At 37.3% G+C, this 21,308-nt stretch overlaps 1 protein-coding gene across 7 annotated transcripts in view; it reads left to right on the forward strand.

The window, feature by feature from the left end:
* Nucleotides 1-21,308, forward strand: part of AKAP9 (A-kinase anchoring protein 9) — a 166,758-nt gene that overhangs the window by 33,460 nt on the left and 111,990 nt on the right. For 6 of the 7 annotated variants that reach the window (XM_016945118.4, XM_016945127.3, XM_016945128.3 and 3 more), the window contains exons 3-7: nucleotides 3,072-3,116; nucleotides 14,940-14,993; nucleotides 15,675-15,845; nucleotides 17,418-17,573; nucleotides 18,400-18,597. In XM_016945118.4, the coding sequence (XP_016800607.3) occupies nucleotides 3,072-3,116; nucleotides 14,940-14,993; nucleotides 15,675-15,845; nucleotides 17,418-17,573; nucleotides 18,400-18,597 (624 nt within the window). The remainder of the gene's footprint in view (nucleotides 1-3,071; nucleotides 3,117-14,939; nucleotides 14,994-15,674; nucleotides 15,846-17,417; nucleotides 17,574-18,399; nucleotides 18,598-21,308) is intronic. The other variant, XM_016945121.4, reaches the window with a different exon arrangement.

Consider the following 21,308-nt stretch of genomic DNA (forward strand, 5'->3'; position numbering starts at 1 on the left):
GTGCACTCCAGCCAGGGTGACAGAGTGAGATCCTGTCTCAAAAAACAACACAAGGGCCGGGCGCGGTGGCTCACGCCTGTAATCCCAGCACTTTGGGAGGCCAAGGCGGGCAGATCACGAGGTCAGGAGATCGAGACCATCCTGGCTAACACGGTGAAACCCTGTCTGTACTAAAAATACAAAAAATTAGCGGGGCATGGTGGCGGGTTCCTGTAGTCCCAGCTACTCGGGAGGCTGAGGCAGGAGAATGGCATGAACCCAGGAGGCGGAGCTTGCAGTGAGCCGAGATCACGTCACTGCACTCCAGCCTGGGCGACAGAGCGAGACTCCGTCTCAAAAAAAGAAAAAACCAAGACAAAACCAAAAATAACTTTGTCTGTTAAGTACAATATCTGTGTTCCTCAGGGACAGTTTCTATTGACCATTGTTTTTCTTGTGCATAGACTATCCTTTCCTTTTTTTGTACATCTTGTAATTTTTGTTTTATTAAAACTGGAATTTTAAAAATAATGCAGTGTGGCAACTCTACTGCTTGATTTGGCTCAAAGGTGTATTATTTATTTTTTAATATAACAAACCAATATTTGGGTTCTCTATTCTATAGTTTTAGCATTTTGAATGCAACAACTGTCTTATTCACCATTTAATTCTCAGTACTACCGTTTCTAGTACACAATATGCACTTAATGAATATGAGGGATTGTATCATGAAAGTATTTCAGATTTAAAAAATAATCTCAGCTGGGTGCAGTGGCTCACGCCTGTAATCCCAGCATTTTGGGAGGCTGAGGTGGGCAGATCGCTAGAAGTTAGGAGTTCAAGACCAGCCTGGGCAACATGGTGAAACCTTGTCTCTACTAAAAATACAAAAATTAACTGGGCATGTTGGTGCGTGACTGTAATCCTAGCTACTCGGGAGGCTGAGGCAGGAGAATTGCTTGAACCTGGGAGGCGGAGGTTGCAGTGAGCCAAGATGATACCGCTGCACTCCAGCCTGGGCAACAGAGTGAGACTCTGTCTCAAAAAAAAAAAAAAAAAAGAGAGAATCTTATGAGTTAGGAACCACTGTTAATAGCATTTTAGATTACAGGCAAGTTTATTTTTGTTCTTGGCCTCAGTTACTACTTCATGGAGAAGGTAGTTTTAGAACTTAGACTTGAATGTTGAATAGAATTTCCATAGGTGTAGATGAGAAAGGAGACAGTAACAGTTAATATTTGTTGAATGAAAGGGTGAAACTCTCTGGAGAGGGTCAACAGTGAGAATAGTACTTTTGGAGTCAGAACATTTGGATTTGTTCCTTGACTCTTTCTACTACTTCTTTTAGGGAAGCTTGAAAAAGCTACTCACTTCATACCCAAATCCAGGGATGTGATAGTGAAACAAGAATGACTTTAAAAGTGCTTTTGTAAACTGTAAAGGTGTTATAACAAAAGTGGTTATTTTTTCTTTAGTTATTACTTTTTTTAGCATCATGATGATATGATTTTTCTTTCAGAGAAATTGAACTTTTCTTTTTTATTGATTTATTTTAATTATTATTATTTTTTAAAGACAGGGTCTCACTCTGTCACCCAGACCAGAGTGCAATGGCACGATCTTGGTTCACCACAAGCTCTCCCTTCCAGGCTCAAGCAGTTCTCCTGCCTCAGCCTCTCAGGTAGCTGGGATTACAGGCATGCACCACTACTGCCTGGCTAGTTTTTGTATTTTTTTTTTTTTTTTTTTTTTTTTTTTTTAGTAAAGACGAGAGTTCACCATTTTGGCTAGGCTGGTCTCGAACTCCTGACCTTAAATGGTCCACCCACCTCAGCCTCCCAAAGTGCTGGGATTACAGGCATGAGCCACCACACCTGGCCGAACTTTTCTAACAGTAGCATTTTAGGACTTTGTTTCATTTTAAAGAGGTACGGTAGTTCCTCCTTATTTGTGGAGAGTTGTATCATTCCATTTTCATGCTGCTGATACAGACATACCGGAGACTAGGTCATTTATAAAGAAAAATAGGTTTAATGGACTCACAGTTCCACGTGGCTGGCGAGGCCTCACAATCATGGTGGAAGGCAGAAGGCACATCTTACATGGCAGCAGACATGAGAAAAATGAGAGCCAAGGGAAAAGGAAAACCCCTTATAAAACCATCATATCTCGTGAGACTTACTACCACAAGAACAGTATGGGGGAAACTGCTCTCATGATTTACTTATCTCCCACCAGGTCTCTCCCAAAACACATGGGAATTATGGGAGCTACAATTCAAGATGAGATTTGGATGGGGGAACTCAGCCAAACCATATCAAGAGTATAGTCCAACACCCCCAGTGGAGACCTGAAACCACAGATAGTACTGAACTCTGTATATACTGTGTTTTTTCCTATACTCATATACTTATGATAAAGTTTAATTGATAAATTAGGCACTGTACTCTTGTGCTTTGGGGCCATTACTTGAACACAAGCACTGCAATACTGCATACTGCCATACTGTATGATAGTGCATCTGATAATGGAGGTGGCTACCAAGTAACTGTTGGGCAGGTAGCATATACTGTGTGGATATGGTGTACAAAGGGACGATTCATGTCCTGGATGGGACAGAGTAAGATTTCATCATGCCACTTAGAACAGTGCACAATTTAAAACTTATGAATTGTTTATTTTTGGAATTTTCCATTTTAATATTTTCTAACCACAGTTAACCATGGGTAACTGAAATTATAGGAAGCAATACTGTGGATAAAGAGGGGGCTACTGTATGAGGATTGGAGGAATGGTGTCTTACTTCATGCTTTTGGCTTACAAATGATATGTATATAAGACCCTGTATGAAAGTACCTCTTGATACTTTTATATTTAGAAAAATGCCTACTGGTACATTTTGGTTGCATTATTTTGCCATTGTTATTTATAATTAAATGAAAATTTTAAAGATTTGAATAATTTTTACTAGTTTTTTAGTGGTATTTTATGTGACTTTTCTATCATATGTTACCAATAGTAATGGTTTAGTAAAGTATGATATTTAGCACAAAAAAAGTCATAATTATATTTGGGTTTTATTTTTGTTTTAGCTGGAAAGTGAAATTTCAACCACAGCAGATGACTGCAGTTCAGAGGTAAGACTAAATTATATTGATTTCTAATATCATAAATGTATATTTATATTATTATTGAAATCATTGATTGTTGCTACTTGATTTCTTGTCACTCATGCTTCTATTTTATTTTTATAAATATAATGTTAAGTGACTAGAACCTGAGGATTATGTATTACTGACTTCTTTTTTTTTTTTTCAGATTATTAGCTAAGGTCTTAAGTCTGGTTAAATAGCTTGGTCTCTGTTTTGTTTCTGGAAAGTATTTGATATTGGGTTTCTTAGACATGTGACTGTTACAAGGCATCCATATTTAGCACAGTAAAAATATCAAAATTTTTTTGAGACTTTGAATAGGATATTTCATTTCGAGTAATGCTTTTTTATAAATGCTTGAATTCTAGTTAATCATATGAACTTGTTTATTGAAATTAATGTTTCAATAGTAGTTTTTACTTTAGGTGATAAAGGTATTGGCCACTTTAGGAAATACCCTCTTCGTGTGTTGGTAAAAGTATATGTCATTTTGTTATCTTTTTCTTATTCTTTTAGATGTGATTGTCATTTCTTTACTCCAGAATTTGAGGAGACTATAAACTATTCTGTACTCTGAATGGTTTAGCAACTCAGTGTATTCAGTAAGTCTCAATTTATTGTAGGTTTCTAATAGGAAAAAAAAACTCCATGTTCTTAAATGAACGTATTACTGTTTTAGATTGCTAATAGCAATAAAAACTGCTACTTTAGAAGTTAATGTGCTTAAAAGTTGGAATATACTTACTAGTAATCTGGCCAGGAAAATAATTAGCCAACATTAAATAAACACACTGGTGCCTGATTTAGGCTAAAGTTGCCTCTATGGGAAGTATCTTGATTTAAAATCACTGCTTAAAATTCAGAGTCTGCTTTTGTGACATTAAATTTGGGGCACATACAGTTGGCCCTCCATATCCCTGGGTTCTGCATTTGAGGATATGACCAACCACAGATAGAAAATATTCCGAAAAAATAAAAAATAACAGTACAACAATAAAAAATATATAACATTTAAAAATATAGTATAACAACTAAGTATATAGTAATCTTAGAGATGATTTAAAGTATATGGGCAGATGTCCACAGGTTGTATACAAATACTATGCCATTAAGGGTCTTAGGCATCCGTGATTTTAGTATCCTTAGGGGAGTTCCTAAAGCTAATTCACTTGAAGACACCAAGGGATTATTGCATTTGAAAACTTTTTTTTTCTTTATAATGCTCTAATTTTTATATCTTGTATTTCTTTTTTTTTTTTTTTTTTTCCCACCAAGATGGAGTCTCACTCTGTCGCCCAGACTGGAGTGCAGTGGTGCAATGTTGGCTCACTGAAACCTCTGCCTCCTGGATCTAAGCAATTCTCTGCCTCAGCTTCCCAAGCTGGGACTACAGGCATGTGCCACCACACCCGGCTAATTTTTGTATTTTTAGTAGAGACGGGGTTTCACCATCTTGGCCAGGCTGGTCTTGAACTCCTGACCTCGTGATCTACCCACCTCTGCCTCCCGAAGTGCTGGGATTACAGGTGTAAGCCACCGCACCTGGCTATAGCTTGTATTTCTTGACTGAAAGTCATAAATGCTTTGGTGCTTAAACTGCCTATATCTCTGGGGGCACCCCAGAGTTCCATGAAGTGCATTTTTCTCTTTACACTAAAGTGAATATTTTTTAATATGCTAGTGGCTATAGGTCAGACCCTCCCATATATGCCCATGAAATTTGGTTACAATTTGTATAGCTGTTTTCTCACATTGAGATAATAGAGCAAATTTTAATTTAATTTGTCATTCTAAGTATTATTTTACGTATGTATGTATGTATGTATGTATGTATGTATGTATGTATTATACTTTAAGTTCTAGGGTACCTGTGCACAACGTGCAGGTTTGTTACATAGGTATACATGTGCCATGCTGGTTTGCTGCACCCATCAACTCGTCATTTACATTAGGTATATCTCCTAATGCTATCCCTCCCCCAGCGCCCCACCCCTCGACAGGCCCCCATGTGTGATGTTCCCTGCCCTGTGTCCAAGTGTTCTCAATGTTCAATTCCCACCTATGAGTGAGAACTTGCAGTGTTTGGTTTTCTGTCATTGTGATAGTTTGCTCAGAATGATGGTTTCCAGCTTCATCCATGTCCCTGCAGAGGACATGAACTCATCCTTTTTTATGGCTGCATAGTATTCCATGGTATGTATGTGCCACATTTTCTTTATCCAGTCTATCATTGATGGACATTTGGGTTGGTTCCAAGTCTTTGCTGTTGTGAATAGTGCCACGATAAACATACGTGTGCATATGTCTTTATAGTAGCATGATTTATAATCCTTTGGGTATATACCCAGTAATGGGATCGCTGGGTCAGATGGTATTTCTAGTTCTAGATCCTTGAGGAATTGTCACACTGTCTTCCACAATGGTTGAACTAATTTACACTCCCACCAACAGTGTAAAAGCATTCCTATTTCTCCACATCCTCTCCAGCATCTGTTGTCTCCTGACTTTTTAATGATTGCCATTCTAACTGGTATGAGATGGTATCTCATTGTGGTTTTGATTTGCATTTCTCTGATGACCAGTGTTGATCATTTTTTCATGTGTCTGTTGGCTTCATAAATGTCTGCTTTTGAGAAGTGTCTGTTCATATCCTTTGCCTGTTTTTTGATGGGGTTGTTTGCTTTTTTTTTCTTTCTTTTATTATTATTATTGTACTTTAAGTTCTAGGGTACATGTGCACAACATGCAGGTTTGCTACGTAGGTATACATGTGCCATGTTGGTTTGCTGCACCCATTAACTCGTCATTTCATTTGGTATACCTCCTAATGCTATCCCTCCTCCTGCCCGCCACCCCACGACAGGCCCCCATGTGTGATGTTCCCTGCCCTGTGTCCAAGTGTTCTCACTGTTCAGTTCCCACCTATGAGTGAGAACATGTGGTGTTTGGTTTTCTATCCTTGTGATAGTTTGCTCAGAATGATGGTTTCCAGCTTCATCCATGTCCCTGCAAAGGACATGAACTCATCCTTTTCTATGGCTGCATAGTATTCCATGGTGTATATGTGCCACATTTTCTTAATCCAGTCTATCATTGATGGACATTTGGGTTGATTCCAAGTTTTTGCTATTGTGAATAGGGCCGCAATAAACATAGGTGTGCATGTGTCTTTATAGTAGCATGATTTATAATCCTTTGGGTATATACCCAGTAATGGGATCACTGGGTCAAATGGTATTTCTAGTTCTAGATCCTTGAGGAATTGCTTCTAAAATATCTACTAAAAATAACAAAAGTTATCTGAACATGGTGGCGCATGTATTTTTGTATTTTTGTTAGAGATGGGGTTTCACCAACTGTCTTCCACAATGGTTGAACTAGTTTACAGTCCCACAAACAGTGTAAAAGCGTTCTTATTTCTCCACATCCTCTCCAGCATCTGTTGTTTCCTGACTTTTAAATGATCGCCATTCTAACTTTTGTGAGATAGTATCTCATTGTGGTTTTCATTTGCATTTCTCTGATGACCAGTGATGATGAGCATTTTTTCATGTGTCTGTTGGCTGCATGAATGTCTTCTTTTGAGAAGTGTCTGTTCATATCATTTGCTCACTTTTTGTTGGGGTTTTTTTCTTGTAAATTTGTTTAAGTTCTTTATAGATTCTGGATATTAGCCCTTTGTCAGATAAGTAGATTGCAAAAATTTTCTCCCATTCTGTAGGTTGCCTTTTCACTCTGATGGTAGTTTCTTTTGCTGTGCAGAAGCTCTTTAGTTTAATTACATCCCATTTGTCTATTTTGGCTTTTGTTGCTATTGCTTTTGGTGTTTTAGTCATGAAGTCCTTGCCCATGCCTGACCTAAAGGTTATTGCCTAGGTTTTCTTCTAGGGTTTTTATGGTTTTATGTCTAACTTTTAAGTCTTCAATCCATCTTGAATTAATTTTTGTATAAGGTGTAAGGAAGGAGTCCAGTTTCAGTTTTCTGCATATGGCTAGCCAGTTTTCCCAGCGCCATGTATTAAATAGGGAATCCTTTCGCCATTTCTTGTTTTTGTCAGGTTTGTCAAAGATCAAATGGTTGGAGATGTGTAGTGTTATTTCTGAGGCCTGTGTTCTGTTCCATTGGTCTATATCTCTGTTTTGGTACCAGTACCATGCTATTTTGGTTACTGTAGCCTTGTTGTATAGTTTGTAGTCAGGTAGTGTGATGCCCCCAGCTTTGTTCCTTTTGCTTAGGATTGTCTTGGCAATGTGGGCTCTTTTTTGGCTCCATATAAACTTTAAAGTCGTTTTTTTCCAGTTCTGTGAAGAAAGTCATTGGTAGCTTGATGGGGATGGCATTGAATCTGTAAATTACCTTGGGCAGTATGGCCATTTTCACAATATTGATTATTCCTATCCATGAGCATGGAATGCTTTTCCATTTGTTTGTGTCCTTTTTTATTTCGTTGAGCAGTGGTTTGTAGTTCTCCTTGAAGAGGTCCTTCACATCCCTTGTAAGTTGGATTCCTAGGTATTTTGTTCTCTTTGTAGGAATTGTGAATGGGAATTCACTCATAATTTGGCTCTCTGTTTGTCTGTTAATGGTGTATAGGAATGCTTGTGATTTTTGCACATTGATTTTGTATCCTGAGACTTTGCTTAAGGAGATTTTGGGCTGAGACAATGGGTTTTCTAAATATACAATCATGTCATCTGCAAACAGGGACAATTTGACTTCCTCTTTTCCTAATCGAATACTCTTTATTTCTTTCTCTTGTCTGATTGCCCTGGCCAGAACTTCCAAGACTGTGTTGAATAGGAGTGGTGACAGAGGGCATCCTTGTCTTGTGTCAGTTTTCAAAGGGAATGCTTCCAGTTTTTGCCCATTCAGTATGATATTGGCTGTGGGTTTGTCATAAATAGCTCTTATTATTTTGAGATACCTCCCATCAATACCTAGTTTATTGAGAGTTTTTAGCATGAAAGGCTGTGGAATTTTGTCCAAGGCCTTTTCTGCATCTATTGAGATAATCATGTGGTTTTTGTCTTTGGTTCTGTTTATGTGATGGATTATGTTTATTGATTTGTGTGTTTTGAACCAGCCTTGCAGCCTAGTGATGAAGCTGACTTGATCACTGTGGATAAGCTTTTTGATGTGCTGCTGTATTTGGTTTGCCAGTATTTTATTGAGGATTTTTGCATTCATGTTAATCAGGGATATTGGTCTAAAATTCTTTTTTGTTGTGTCTCTGCCAGGCTTTGGTATCAGGATGATGCTGGCCTCATTTAAGTTAGGGAGGATTCCCCCACCCCTTTTCTTTTTTCTGTGGCGGAGTCTCACTCTTTCGCCCAGGCTGGAGTGCAGTGGCATGATCTCAGCTCACTGCAACCCTCGCCTGCCGGGTTCACACAATTCTCCTGCCTCAGCCTGCTGAGTACCTGGGACTACAGGCGCGTGCCACCATATCTGGCTAATTTTTCGTATTTTTATTAGAGATGGGGTTTCACCATACTGTTCAAGCTGGTCTCGAACTCCTAACCTCTTGATCTCCCCACCTCGGCCTCCCAAAGTGCTGGGATTGCAGGCATGAGCCACCTCGCCCAGCCAATTCCCCCTTTTTCTATTGATTGGAATAGTTTCAGGAGGAATGATACCAGCTCCTCTTTGTACCTCTGGTAGAATTTGGCTTTGAATCTGTCTGGTCCTGGACTTTTTTTGGTTGGTAGTCTATTAATTATTGCCTCAATTTCAGAGCCTGTTATTGGTCTATTCAGAGATTCTACCTGGTTTAGTCTTGGGAGGGTGTATGTGTCCAGGAATTCATCCACTTCCTCTAGATGAAAGAAATGGGACCTGCTGAGCCAGGCACGGGAGAGAATCTCCTGGTCTGCCAGTTTCTGAGACCATTGGAAAAGTGCAGTATTGGGCAGGAGTGTCCCGTTTTTCCAGGTACAGTCTGTCACAGCTTCTCTTGGCTAGGAAAGGGAAATCCTCCAACCCCTTACTCTTCCTGGGTGAGGCAATGCCCCGCCCTGCTTTGGCTCACCCTCCATGGGCTGCACCCACTGTCCGACCAGTCCCAATGAGATGAACCAGGTACCTCAGTTGGAAATGCAGAAATCACCCGTCTTCTGTGTCGATCACGCTGGGAGCTGCAGACCGGAGCTGTTCCTATTTGGCCTTCTTGGAGCGGATCCTCACAAATTTTAATTTTAAATATTGATTTGAGAAGCTAAAGAGGTCAAAAGATGGTGATTTTCAGGTTTTCTGTAGGAAAATGTTAATTAATAGTATGGGAAATTCTTGTTATAATAAGACAGGCTTCAGCTAAATTTTTTAAATTAAAAAACTGGTGGAGATTATCAGGTTCCAAAAAATGTATTGAACCTATTTATCTGAGATGCCTAGTAAATATATGTTTTAAGGTAAGGTACAAATAGTATTTAAGTATAAGTACTACCGATAAAACTTAGAACAGTATTTATCATACTTGTTGACCATAGCTCATGGTGAGAAATATATTTTACATACATGTTTGTAATTTCATATATATACATATATAGTTACATATATTTATAGTTATATACATGAATAATTATATATGAAAAAATATATACATATGCATACTTTTTTCCAAACAAGTTTTTGGAAAGATACTTATTCTTACAGTATGACATATCTTGTGATGATACAGTTTCTTGTTAATGTTGGTCAAAAAAACTAAATTGATGAGCTATCTTACCGTGTGGAATAAACAGTGACTTAGAAGATTACATTGAAAAAAGATAATTATGAGCCAGGCATGGTGGCTCATTCATGCCTGTAATCCCAGCACTTTGGGAGGCCAAAGTGGGCGGATCACCTGAGTTTAGGAGTTGGAGACCAGTTTGACCAACATGCTGAAACCCTATGTCTACTAAAAATAACAAAAATTACCTGAACATGGTGGCGTATGCCTGTAATCCCAGCTACTTGGGAGGCTGAGGCAGGAAAATTGTTTGAATCTGGGAGGTGGAGGTTACAGTGAGCCGAGATAGTGCCATTGCACTCCAGCCTGGGCAACAAGGGTGAAATTCCATCTCGAAAAAAAAAAAAGAAGAAAAAAGATAATTATGAAATAATTTTTGACAGATTTGACCTGGTTTGAATTATAACCCTAGTAATATTTTGTGTGTTATGTATGGATTCACAACGGATTATACTTTGAGAAATTTATAGATTCACTATGTCTAGAGAAAACATAGAAGTAAAGTTGATATTTGGTGAAATGTTTGATATGTGTCATCAAAATTGCTAAGATGGATACTAGTTGGATCTGTGATGCTCTAGGCTAGTTTTGAGGCTTGAATTCCTCCATTTAATGATATTAGACTGGCTTGACTCAACTAGAATTACAGGAGACTTCTAAGCCATATCCACCTATTCAGGAGGCAGAAAAATCATCAGTGGACCAAATTTATAACCCGAGAAATAAACTCATACTGTAATAGTTTTTATATTGGAACTTTTATGGAATTATCTCCCAATAACACACCTAAAAAATGAGATTTATTGGCTGGGCATAGTAGCTCACACCTGTAATCTCTGCACTTTGGGAGGCCAAGGTGGGAAGATCACTGGAGCTCAGGAGTTCGAGACCAGCCTTGGCTACATAGGGAGACATCATCTCTACAAATTAAAATAATAAAATAAAATTAGCAAGGCATAGTGGCGGGCACATGTAGTCCCAGCTACTTGGGAGGCTGAGGTTACATTTTTCAATGTAATCTTCTAAGTCACTGTTTATTCCACACGGTAAGATAGCTCATCAATTTAGTTTTTTTGACCAACATTAACAGGAAACAGTATCATCACAAGATACGTCATACTGTAAGAATAAGTATCTTTCCAAAAACTTGAGCCCAGGAGTATGATCACACCACTGGCACTCCAGCCTTGGTGACAGAGCAAGACCCCATCTCAAAAAAAAAAAAAAAAAAAAAAAAAAGCCAGGCGATAGTGTGTGCCTGTACTTCCAGCTGCTCAAGAGGCTGAAGTAGGAGGATCCCATGCACCCAGGAGTTTGAGTTTGCAATGACCTAATGATCACACCACTGCACTCCAGCCTGTGTGACAGAGTGAGACCTTGTCTCAAAAAGAGAAAGAGAGAGAGAGATTTCTGGGCAATATGTAACATTATAACTTCACTGCAATGCCATATTTGCAAAGTTTAATAATCTTGGCAGATCTAGATTGTATTTGAGTATTCTAAAATTTTGAAATCAAGTAGTTTTAATCATAGATCACATAATTATCTTGTATTTTACCTAAATATGACTATCATTTTTCTGGTAAATAGGGCGATAAGATGTAAGAAAAGAGCAGGGGGACTTTGGAGCCAGAAAGTCCTGTTTACATACTTCATCACCTTTGAACTATGTGAACCTGGGCACATCACTTAAACTCTGAAATACAGTTTGTTTTTTTATTATTATTATACTTTAAGTTCTAGGGTACATGTGCACAACATTCAGGTTTGTTACATAGGTATACATGTGCCATGTTGGTTTGTTGCACCCATCAACTAGTCATTTACATTAGGTGAAATACAGTTATTTAAACTATAAAATGGGGGACGATGATATCTACCTGATATATTTGCATACCTCACAAAGTAGTTCACAAAATAAGCTTGAGAATGTTTAATATGTGTTTGGCATACATTAGACGTTCAGCAAAGTGTGGTTTTTTAAATTGCTCATCACTAGAAATACACTTTTCTTTACACTACATTTATATGAAATGAGTGATGATGATTCCCTTAATAAATTGTGCTCAGAAGGATTTCAGGTTCTGATAATATTTGATTAGAACTTAGTTTGTAAATTGTATTTATTTAGGTATATTGTGGGTTTAATGTTCTTGACTTCTGTGACTAGTACACTCATTGGGTTGGAAAATTGGTTCCATCTTAGAATTAGTCAAATATTATTCCAAGATCTCTTTTGTAGAAATATGTATCCTATTATGTACACTAGAGAAATCGGACTAAATGAAAAATACTCTTCTTACAAATTAAATTATATGCAGTCATCTTCAATCATTAATGAAGGGACATTTCATGTCCAGAATACCATATTTACATGAATTGTTTTTGATACCCTTTGAGCAGGGTTATTTGGACGAAGTTGGGAATACAGGCAATATAGAGTCAAGACAAGTAGATAAATATACTTTGCCATGTATAGAAAGATGAAATGATAGTAATAGGGTATTCACTCTTATTATAGATTTCATCTGATTATTGAATACTTTTTAACCAAGTGCTTGTATGGTTTATGACATTTATTTTAACCTCGTTAATTACTTGACTGCAACTCCATAAGTCATTTAGGCACATTGAACTCTTATAATTTTCATGAACTTTTATGAGCCATCAGATTTTTATTTTTTATGAAAATATTCAATATTAATGTTTTTAATTTATATATTTCCAAATTAAGTACAAGAATAAGGTATTAATCATAAATAAGGATGAGTTGTTCTTTTATGTTTCATCAACCTAATGTTCACCACAAGGATGAGTTTTTATGTGAAGGCCATTTTATAGTCACATAGTGAAAGTTACCTTTCCTCTGATTCTTTCTGAATAGCAATGTTGTTATGGTGTGATACCTCTATAAAACATTTTAAAATTTAAAATGTACCTCACTTGTACTTTCCCAGATCTTTAAGTTATCTGTACAGATAGAGTAAATTTTTCTGTGAATGCAGAAAGAATATATTAACATAGTCTGTAGGTTAAATAACTTCAACAAATGCCACAATAAAAAAGGACATTGAGAGAAGTTGAGCTTTTTTCAGTTGAAGGAGTCTGTTAATCTAATCTTCATGTTTCAAGTCATTTATTTACTTTCATATGAAGGTTTACTTAGTGTTAGAAGACTGATGTTAGAAGAGGAGATAAATACTCTACCCTTTAGTTATCAATAAAATAATTATCTAAATTTAAAAACAATAATTTGTTGTTAACTATTAATGATCCTGATATTCTGTTAAGTGTTCCTGTTCTAACTTTGGAATATAGTGTGTTTTAGTTTAGTTCTGGTGAATAATCTTTTATAGCCAATTTGTATGATGTTAAACTTTTCAGATTTATTAATATTGATAAGTTTTACATTTATTATAACATAAATATGTTTTGAAACAGTCATGTGTTAATGGTATTTTAAGAATTCAATACATATGAGTTCAAGTATAACATTTGCTTATCTGAATTAGAGAAAAATTAAACAGCAGTGGCTAAATAAAGTACTAGATGAAACTATAAACATAATTATTATAAAATGGTAACTGATAACTGATTCATGTAATACTGACAGTTATTACAAACTGATAACTGATAACTGATTCATGTAATACTGACATAATCACTCCTTAAAGGAATATTCATTGCTTTATATCATATTTGAAGAAGCAGTAGTCCCCCATCCCTGTTTTTACTTTCTGTAGTCAACCATTATCTGAAAATATTAAATGGAAAATTCCAGAAATAAACAATTCATAAATTTTAAATTGTGCCTTGTTCTGGGTAGCATGGTGAAATCTTGCTCCATCCCATTCATCCCACCCAAGATGTGGATCATCCCTTTGAACATACAGTGGATCTACACCATATACTCTGTCCATCTCATGTTCATTTAGTAGCTGTCTACCTTATCAGATCAAAAAAACATAGTGTATATAGGGTTCAATGCTATTTATGATTTCAGGCATCCACTGGGAGTCTTGGAACATATCCCCTGTGGATTAAGGAAGACTACTGTATTCATAAACATCCATTTCGTTACACTGATAGGCTACAGTAAAATATTTTAGAGGACACATCAGAATGCTTCATTTCAGGATCAAGGAAAGCTAATTGCAATTTAGAAGTATTTAATTTGAAAGTTATTGCAAATGACTTGATATTAATAATCTTTTAATTAAAAAAAATTTTTTAGAGACATGGTTCTCAGTATGTTGCCCACAGTGGAGTGTGGTGGCAATTAATAGGTGTGCCAGTTGTGCACTATATCCTCAAACTCCTGGGCTCAAGCAGTCCTCCTGCCTCAGCCTCCCTTGTAGCTGGAAACCAGCCAAATGGGAAGAACTCTTTTTTTTTTTTTTTTTTTTTTTGAGACAGAGTCTTGCTCTGTCGCCCAGGCTGTAGTGCAGTGGCTCAATCTCAGCTCACTGCAAGTTCCGCCTCCTGGGTTCACGCCATTCTCCTGCCTCAGCCTCCCAAGTAGCTGGGACTACAGGCACCCGCCACCACACCCGGCTAATTTTTTGTATTTTTAGTAGAGACGGGGTTTCACCGTGTTAGCCAGGATGGTCTCGATCTCCTGAGCTCATGATCTGCCCGCCTCAGCCTCCCAAAGTGCTGGGATTACAGGCGTGAGCCACCACACCCGGCCTAAATTGTTTTACTTGAAAATGAATAGGGCTTAATAAATAATTATTTGAACCATTTTAAGGAAGCCTTTCATAGAAGAGATTTTATTGAGGTTTATACTTCTGAAGAGCAAACAGAAACTGCACTTAGAACTTTAATTCACTTAAGTGAAAATGTATATATGTGTCTTTTGCATTGTAAGCACTCAGATTTGTGAGGAATGATTGGCATTTGAAATGGTCATTATGTCTCTTAGATATTTTAAATTAATCTCTGTATCTGTTTTCGCCAATGATGCATTTTCCCTAGGAATAAAAGACATACACATGAATACAGTTAACAGAAATATTGTTAGCTAAATAAAATTATGTCTAAGATCATAATATATCAGGAAATTGTTTTTATACAGGTAAATGGTTGCAGTTTTGTGATGAGAACAGGAAAGCCTACAAATTTATTAAGGGTACAGTATTTAAAACTACTTGTGATACTAATGTTGGATACTATTTAAAATCATCTGGCTTACTAACAAAACTTTTTCCTGCATGTACTTCTTTCTGTGTGTGATTTCAAATTAATTTTAATGTTTACTAAAACAAAGTTATCTACCATTTATTATAAAACTCAATTGTAGGCCAGGCGTGGTGGCTTACGTCTGTAATCCCAGCACTTTGGGAGGCCAAGGCAGGTGGATCACCTGAGATAAGGAGTTCGAGACCAGCCTGACCAACAAGGTGAAACCCCATCTCTACTATAAGTACAAAAATTAGCCGGGCGTGGTGGCAGCCGCCTGTAGTCCCAGCTACTTGGGAGGCTGAGACAAGAGAATTGCTTGAACCCGGGAGGCGGAGGTTGCAGTGAGCTGAGATTGCGCCACTGCACTCCAACCTGGGTGACAGAGCAAGACTCTGTCAAAAAAAAAAAAAAAAAAAAACTCAATTGTGACAGAATTTGCGGATAACCTGTTTATGTTCTTGAGGTAAATATCATGTTAACGAAGTAGGTTGCCATACCATAATCTTCCAGGTGGTGAGTGATGTTTTAAAATGGACCTTGCTATGGATTTCAGTATTTGAATATTTGAATCTCTCTCCTTAAGGAATATTGCTAATACTGAATTCTTTAAAATCTTGGATTGATTTAGGAAGAAGAATTTGGTGTTGATGATTCTTATTCTGAACAAGGAGCACAAGACAGTCCGACTCACCTAGAGATGATGGAAAGTGAGTTGGCTGGGAAGCAGCATGAGATTGAAGAGCTAAACAGAGAGCTGGAAGAAATGAGGGTTACCTATGGGACTGAAGGACTGCAGCAGGTATGTTTATTTTCTGTGGCTTTTGATTTGCTACTCACAAAAACAAAAACAGGAAATGTCAATAATAGTAGTCTTTAAAGATAGGGTTTTTAAAATTTTTTTTTAACTTTTTTCTTTTCTTTTCTTCTTCTTCTTCTTTTTTTTTTTTTTTTTTTTCCATACAGGGTCTTGCTCTGTTGCCCAGGCTGGAGTGTAGTGGTGCAATCTCGGCCCACTGCATCCTCTGCTTCCTGGGCTCAAGCGATCCTCCCACCTCAGCCTTGTGAGTAACTGGGACTACAGGCATGCACTACCACACCCAGCTAATTTTTTGTAGAGACAGGGTGTCACCTCAGATTCCTGGACTCTCCTTGGCCTCCCAAAGTGCTAGGATTACAGGCGTGAGCTATTGTGCCTGGCCTAAAGAAGGGGGTTTTAAAATGGTAACTTAGTGGGACACAGTGGCATGCACCTGTAGTTCTAGTTATTCAGGAGGCTGAGGTGGGAGGATCACTTGAGCCCACGAGTTCAAGTCCAGCCTGGGCAACATTGGGAGTCCCTGTCTCTTAAAAAATCAAACAGAAAAGTAAATGATAATATCACTCATAATTTTTGTCTTTATACATTGCATAAACAACCCTGTTTAAAAGTAGGATTTCATTAACAGGGTTAATATAACACAGACTCTTTTTTTAACTTTATGATAGCTAGCCTGAAATCACTTTAATAAGACAGATGTTTTTGTAATCAGCCTGAGAGAAAATTATGGTGCAAACCACATCAAAATATTATAACTTAAGTCCATTAAGAATGTCAGCAAGTTGGGCATGGTGGCTTATGCCTGTAATCCCAGCACTTCAAGAGGCTGAGGCAAGAGGATAGCTTGAGTCTGGTAGTTTGAGACTGGCAGGGTGAAAATAGCAAGACCCCGCTTCTACAAAACATTTAAAAATTAGCCAGGCATAGTGGTGTGTGCCTGTAGTCCTAGTTACTTGGGAGGCTGAGACAGGAAGATCACTGCAGCCCAGGAGATTGAGGCTGTAGTGAGCCAAAATCACACCGCTGCACTCTAGCCTGTACAACAGAGCGAGACCCTGTCTCAAAAAAAGAACAGAAAAACGATGTCAGTGGGTCCTTGTAAGTAACCTCTTGTGGTTAGACTAACATCTGTGGTTAGACTGCCATAACTGTCTATGGCAGTCAGTTATGAAAACAAGATGAAGTAGGACATTGATGAGGATGACAAAAATACATATCAGTTTCATCCTCTTCAGAAACAAGTTGGAATTAAACATGTCTAGGGTGGTGTTGCCTGGGAACAGATTAGGGGCACCCCTAAATATAAAGGCACTTGTCCTTCTATAAGTAAATATATGGATAAGCCAGATCAATTTTTTCCTTAGTTCAGATAAATTTTTTGAAGTTGATTTGGAAGCACCAATTTCTGTAAGTTAATAGTTTTCAAATGTGGAAAATACTGATTACAAAGTGTAAGAATTATGCCAATGTGTTTTGAATTCTTATTTTGAAAAAGTTACCTGTAATAATAGTCAATTAAAAAAAATAAATCTAGCACTTACTATTTTCTTTCAGTTACAAGAATTTGAAGCTGCCATTAAACAAAGAGATGGCATTATAACCCAGCTCACTGCTAATTTACAACAAGCAAGAAGAGAAAAGGATGAGACAATGAGAGAATTTTTAGAGTTGACAGAACAGAGTCAAAAATTACAGATTCAATTTCAGCAAGTAAGTATTACTAATGCAACAAAATTCATTATTTTTTTAGTAATGAATTTTAAAAATTCACTTTCAAGAACAAATCTAAATTTGTTAAAAAAGCCATTTCGTATTATATCATGTATGAAAAATTAGTGAATATGTGTTGCTATATTAACCAGGAATTTAATTCATACTTCTTAAATGGTTCTCTACTAATATTTTCTTTTCATTTCCTCCCTGTCTCTATTTTGAAATCTTACAAATTGTGTAAGGTTGATTGAGGGTATTTCTGCAGAAATTAACCTGTAGTCACATCCTACCTTTGCCAATTCTGGTATGGTTTATTTTAGTTAGGTTCTAAATGATAACAAAACTAAATATATTCCATTTTCCTTTAATTAGAGCCACAGGAATCTAACTGCATTAATCAGAATTTCTGATGGCAAGTAGCAAAACAATTTGAAATAGTTTAAGCAAAAGGGAGGTACTTAGTGTAAGGATTCAGGCTGTTTCCAGAACCCAAGGGCAGAAATACAACCAGGCCTCTGAAAGGGATTGGAACTACAAACTGGAAAGCCATAGGGAATTCGGGAAGTACTGTCTTTGATGCCCCACTTTTCTTCGTATATCTGCCTCAGTCTCAGGAGACCTAGGTTCTCTGCTGTATCATGGAAAAGATAAGTTTATTGGCTCGGCTTGGGTATACCTATCTAGTCAGCCAAGGTAGCATGTTTGCTGGGGTCTCAAGCCTGCAAAGTTCCCAGAGAGCTATTGCAGGGACACCCCAAAGGTGTCTGTTCCCTAATACAGTCACTTCAGAATTTAACGTTTTGAGGTTTCTTTCTATTTTCAGTTACAGGCTAGTGAAACTCTGAGAAACAGCACTCATAGTAGCACAGCTGCAGACTTACTACAAGCCAAACAACAGATCCTCACTCATCAACAGCAGCTTGAAGAACAAGACCACTTATTAGAAGATTATCAGAAAAAGAAAGAAGACTTCACAATGCAAATTAGTTTCTTGCAAGAGAAAATTAAAGTATATGAAATGGTATGTTTATTTTAAGGAAGTCAGCTAACTTGTAGAAGCTTTAGAGTTTCAAGTTTTTTATGCAAGTGGTTTTTTTTTGTTAGGCACATGAATCACAAAATTTCATAATTAAGCTCTTTGTGTAATTTATTTCAAAAGCAAATGGGAATCTCAGTAATGTAGTTTTTAAGATAATAGTCATTACTGAGTTCCCTAAAAGTGATCAGCCTATGTTAAACTGAATTAGCAGGAAAATACAAATTTATAGCTATAGTTTTTTTTGTCATTTATAATTATTTCCACTTATTTTAGCCGTGGTTGTGAAATTCAGAAAATATTTTCACAACAGAGAGAAATTTTATGGATTTTAATGAGAAAAAAATTGAATGTAGTCAGTTATCTTTATTTACATAAGTTATGTTCCATAAACTTAAGTGTTTCTGGGAACACTTATTTAGCAAATAAGTTCTCTGGTGGGGGATTGTTGGGAGGAATATGTGTCCGTGTATGGGTGCATATATTTTACATATATGTGTATCACATTGATTATAATCTTAAATCATAAAACTACTCATCCTGGAAGATTCTTTTTCTTTATTTTTTAAAAGGGAAATCAAGGTTCAGAAGTGACTTGCCTGAGGCCACCCCACTAACAGGTGTCAGACTGGGATTCAGATCCTGTCAGTTGCCCCAGAGCTGGAGCTTCCTGTACTACACTGCACTACCTCGGGTCCTCTCCATCCCTCTGGTCCTCTCTATAAGGGATGAACAAGGCAGTGTGGTCACCTTGTTTGACCTCAGCTAGAAGTGTATGTCCAGCAACTCAAATTTTTTGTCGCTCTGTGCACACCTACAAATGACTAAAAGCACCATGAGCATTGATTTGGGGGTTACAAATAAATTTTAGCAAGAACTCACAAATATGGAATCTACAAAGAATGAGGATGGATTGTACATGCAATATAATACTTTTTATAAACTTAGGAGGTTCTTCTGCAAGAGGTTGAGAAATTACCAAGACAAGAATATTGCTTGGATGATAATAATAGTAGTAGTAGTAATTAGCATTTATTAAGTGCTTACTGTGTAACAGGCAGTATTCAAAGCATCTTATATTAACTCATTGAATCATCACCATAGGCCTGTGCAATAGAAGTACCATTATCACTCCTATTTTCTAAGTGAGGACACCAACACAAAGCAAGATGAGGTAAATTGCTCAGGTATACACAGGTAGTAAGTTGATAGAGCCAGATTTCAAATCTAAGTTGTCTGACTCCAGAGACTGCTTTTAAATAATAGGGAATGTACAAATTGAAGACAATGAAATTATGAAAAATACATGCTTTACCACTAAGGTAATTTAAAAATTATTAGGTAAATATTTACAGAACACCTATTTTTGTAGCAGGCCCTTGCAAGAAATACAGTGAGGCTTAAAATGTGCCCTTTTCTTCACTGGAACTCAGATGAGTAGGAGAGCTGTGGCATGTACAAAGGACACCACAAAACAGGGATAAGTGTGGGCAAAAAGTGCTTTGAAAGTTCTGAATAGGTCTGGCTTCATAAGGGAAGAGATTCAGGGTAGGCTTTAGTGGAAGAGTTTCTATTTGAGGTAAGTTTATAAATTGGGACAACTTTTTAATTGTATTTTGTTTCCCCAACAATTGGCCTAATGCCTGGAACATAGTAGCTACTCAATACTCACTTTGTAAACAAGTGGGTAAATTAAGGATCTCAACTGATAGAAATGGGGAGGACTTTTTAGATAGAGTGTGGAGTAGGCATAAAGACTCAGGATGAAACATGTTAAAAATCAGTAAGGAGCAAAAAATGGTGTAACTTGTCTAGAAACAGTAGTCTTTGAAAGTTAATCTTTCCAGGAGGTAAGAGTGGGAGGATAATCTAGGACTAGGTGAGAAGAGCCTGGAGATTGGATTGTATTATATTTACTCTGTGGGCAGTGTAAATTGAGATTATTTAAAATTCAAGTAATTCATTTTGTAGGGGGAATAACCTTTGTTATTTGAATATAACAAGAATACTTTTATCAATCTGTTTTTCACTATATACATTTTTTTAAATTTTTATTCTTAAGAAAATGAATCCCCCCAAGTAATAATTCTATTGGCAGCTGAGACATTAGGGTCAGCTAAGGCATTGGGGTCACAAATGAAATGGTCTTGGTTCCCTAGACCAGTGGTCCCCAACCTTTTTGGCACCAGGGCCAGTTTCGTGGAAGACACTTTTTCCACAGACATGAGGGAGGAATGGTTTTGGGATGACATCAGGCATTGGTTAGATTCACATAAGGAGCTTGCAGCCTAGATCCTTCACATGCACAGTTCACAATAAGGTTCGAGCTCCTAGAAGAATCTAGTGCCGCAGCAGATCTCACAGAGATCTCGCTGGTAATGCTTGCTTACCTCCTGCTGTGTGGCCCCGTCTCTAACAGGCCCCAACTGGTACCGGGTCTGCAACCTGGAGGTTGGGGACCCCTTCCCTACACAACTGTGTTGATGATCAAAAGCTCATTCTCATTGTCCTAATCCTCCAAACTTCCCATTGGTGCCGTAGCATAGTATTTCCCCCCATCTCAGGTGTATTTCCAAAAGATAGTGTATTCAACCACAGGGCTTTTTTTTTTTTTTTTTTTTTTTTTTTTTTTTAGAATTCAGAGTAAGTGGTTTAAAACCATGTACTTTGAAATAAGTGATACTAAGAAAAATAAA

This window comes from Pan troglodytes, chromosome 6 (genome assembly GCF_028858775.2).
Source record: "Pan troglodytes isolate AG18354 chromosome 6, NHGRI_mPanTro3-v2.0_pri, whole genome shotgun sequence".
NCBI lineage: Eukaryota > Metazoa > Chordata > Mammalia > Primates > Hominidae > Pan > Pan troglodytes.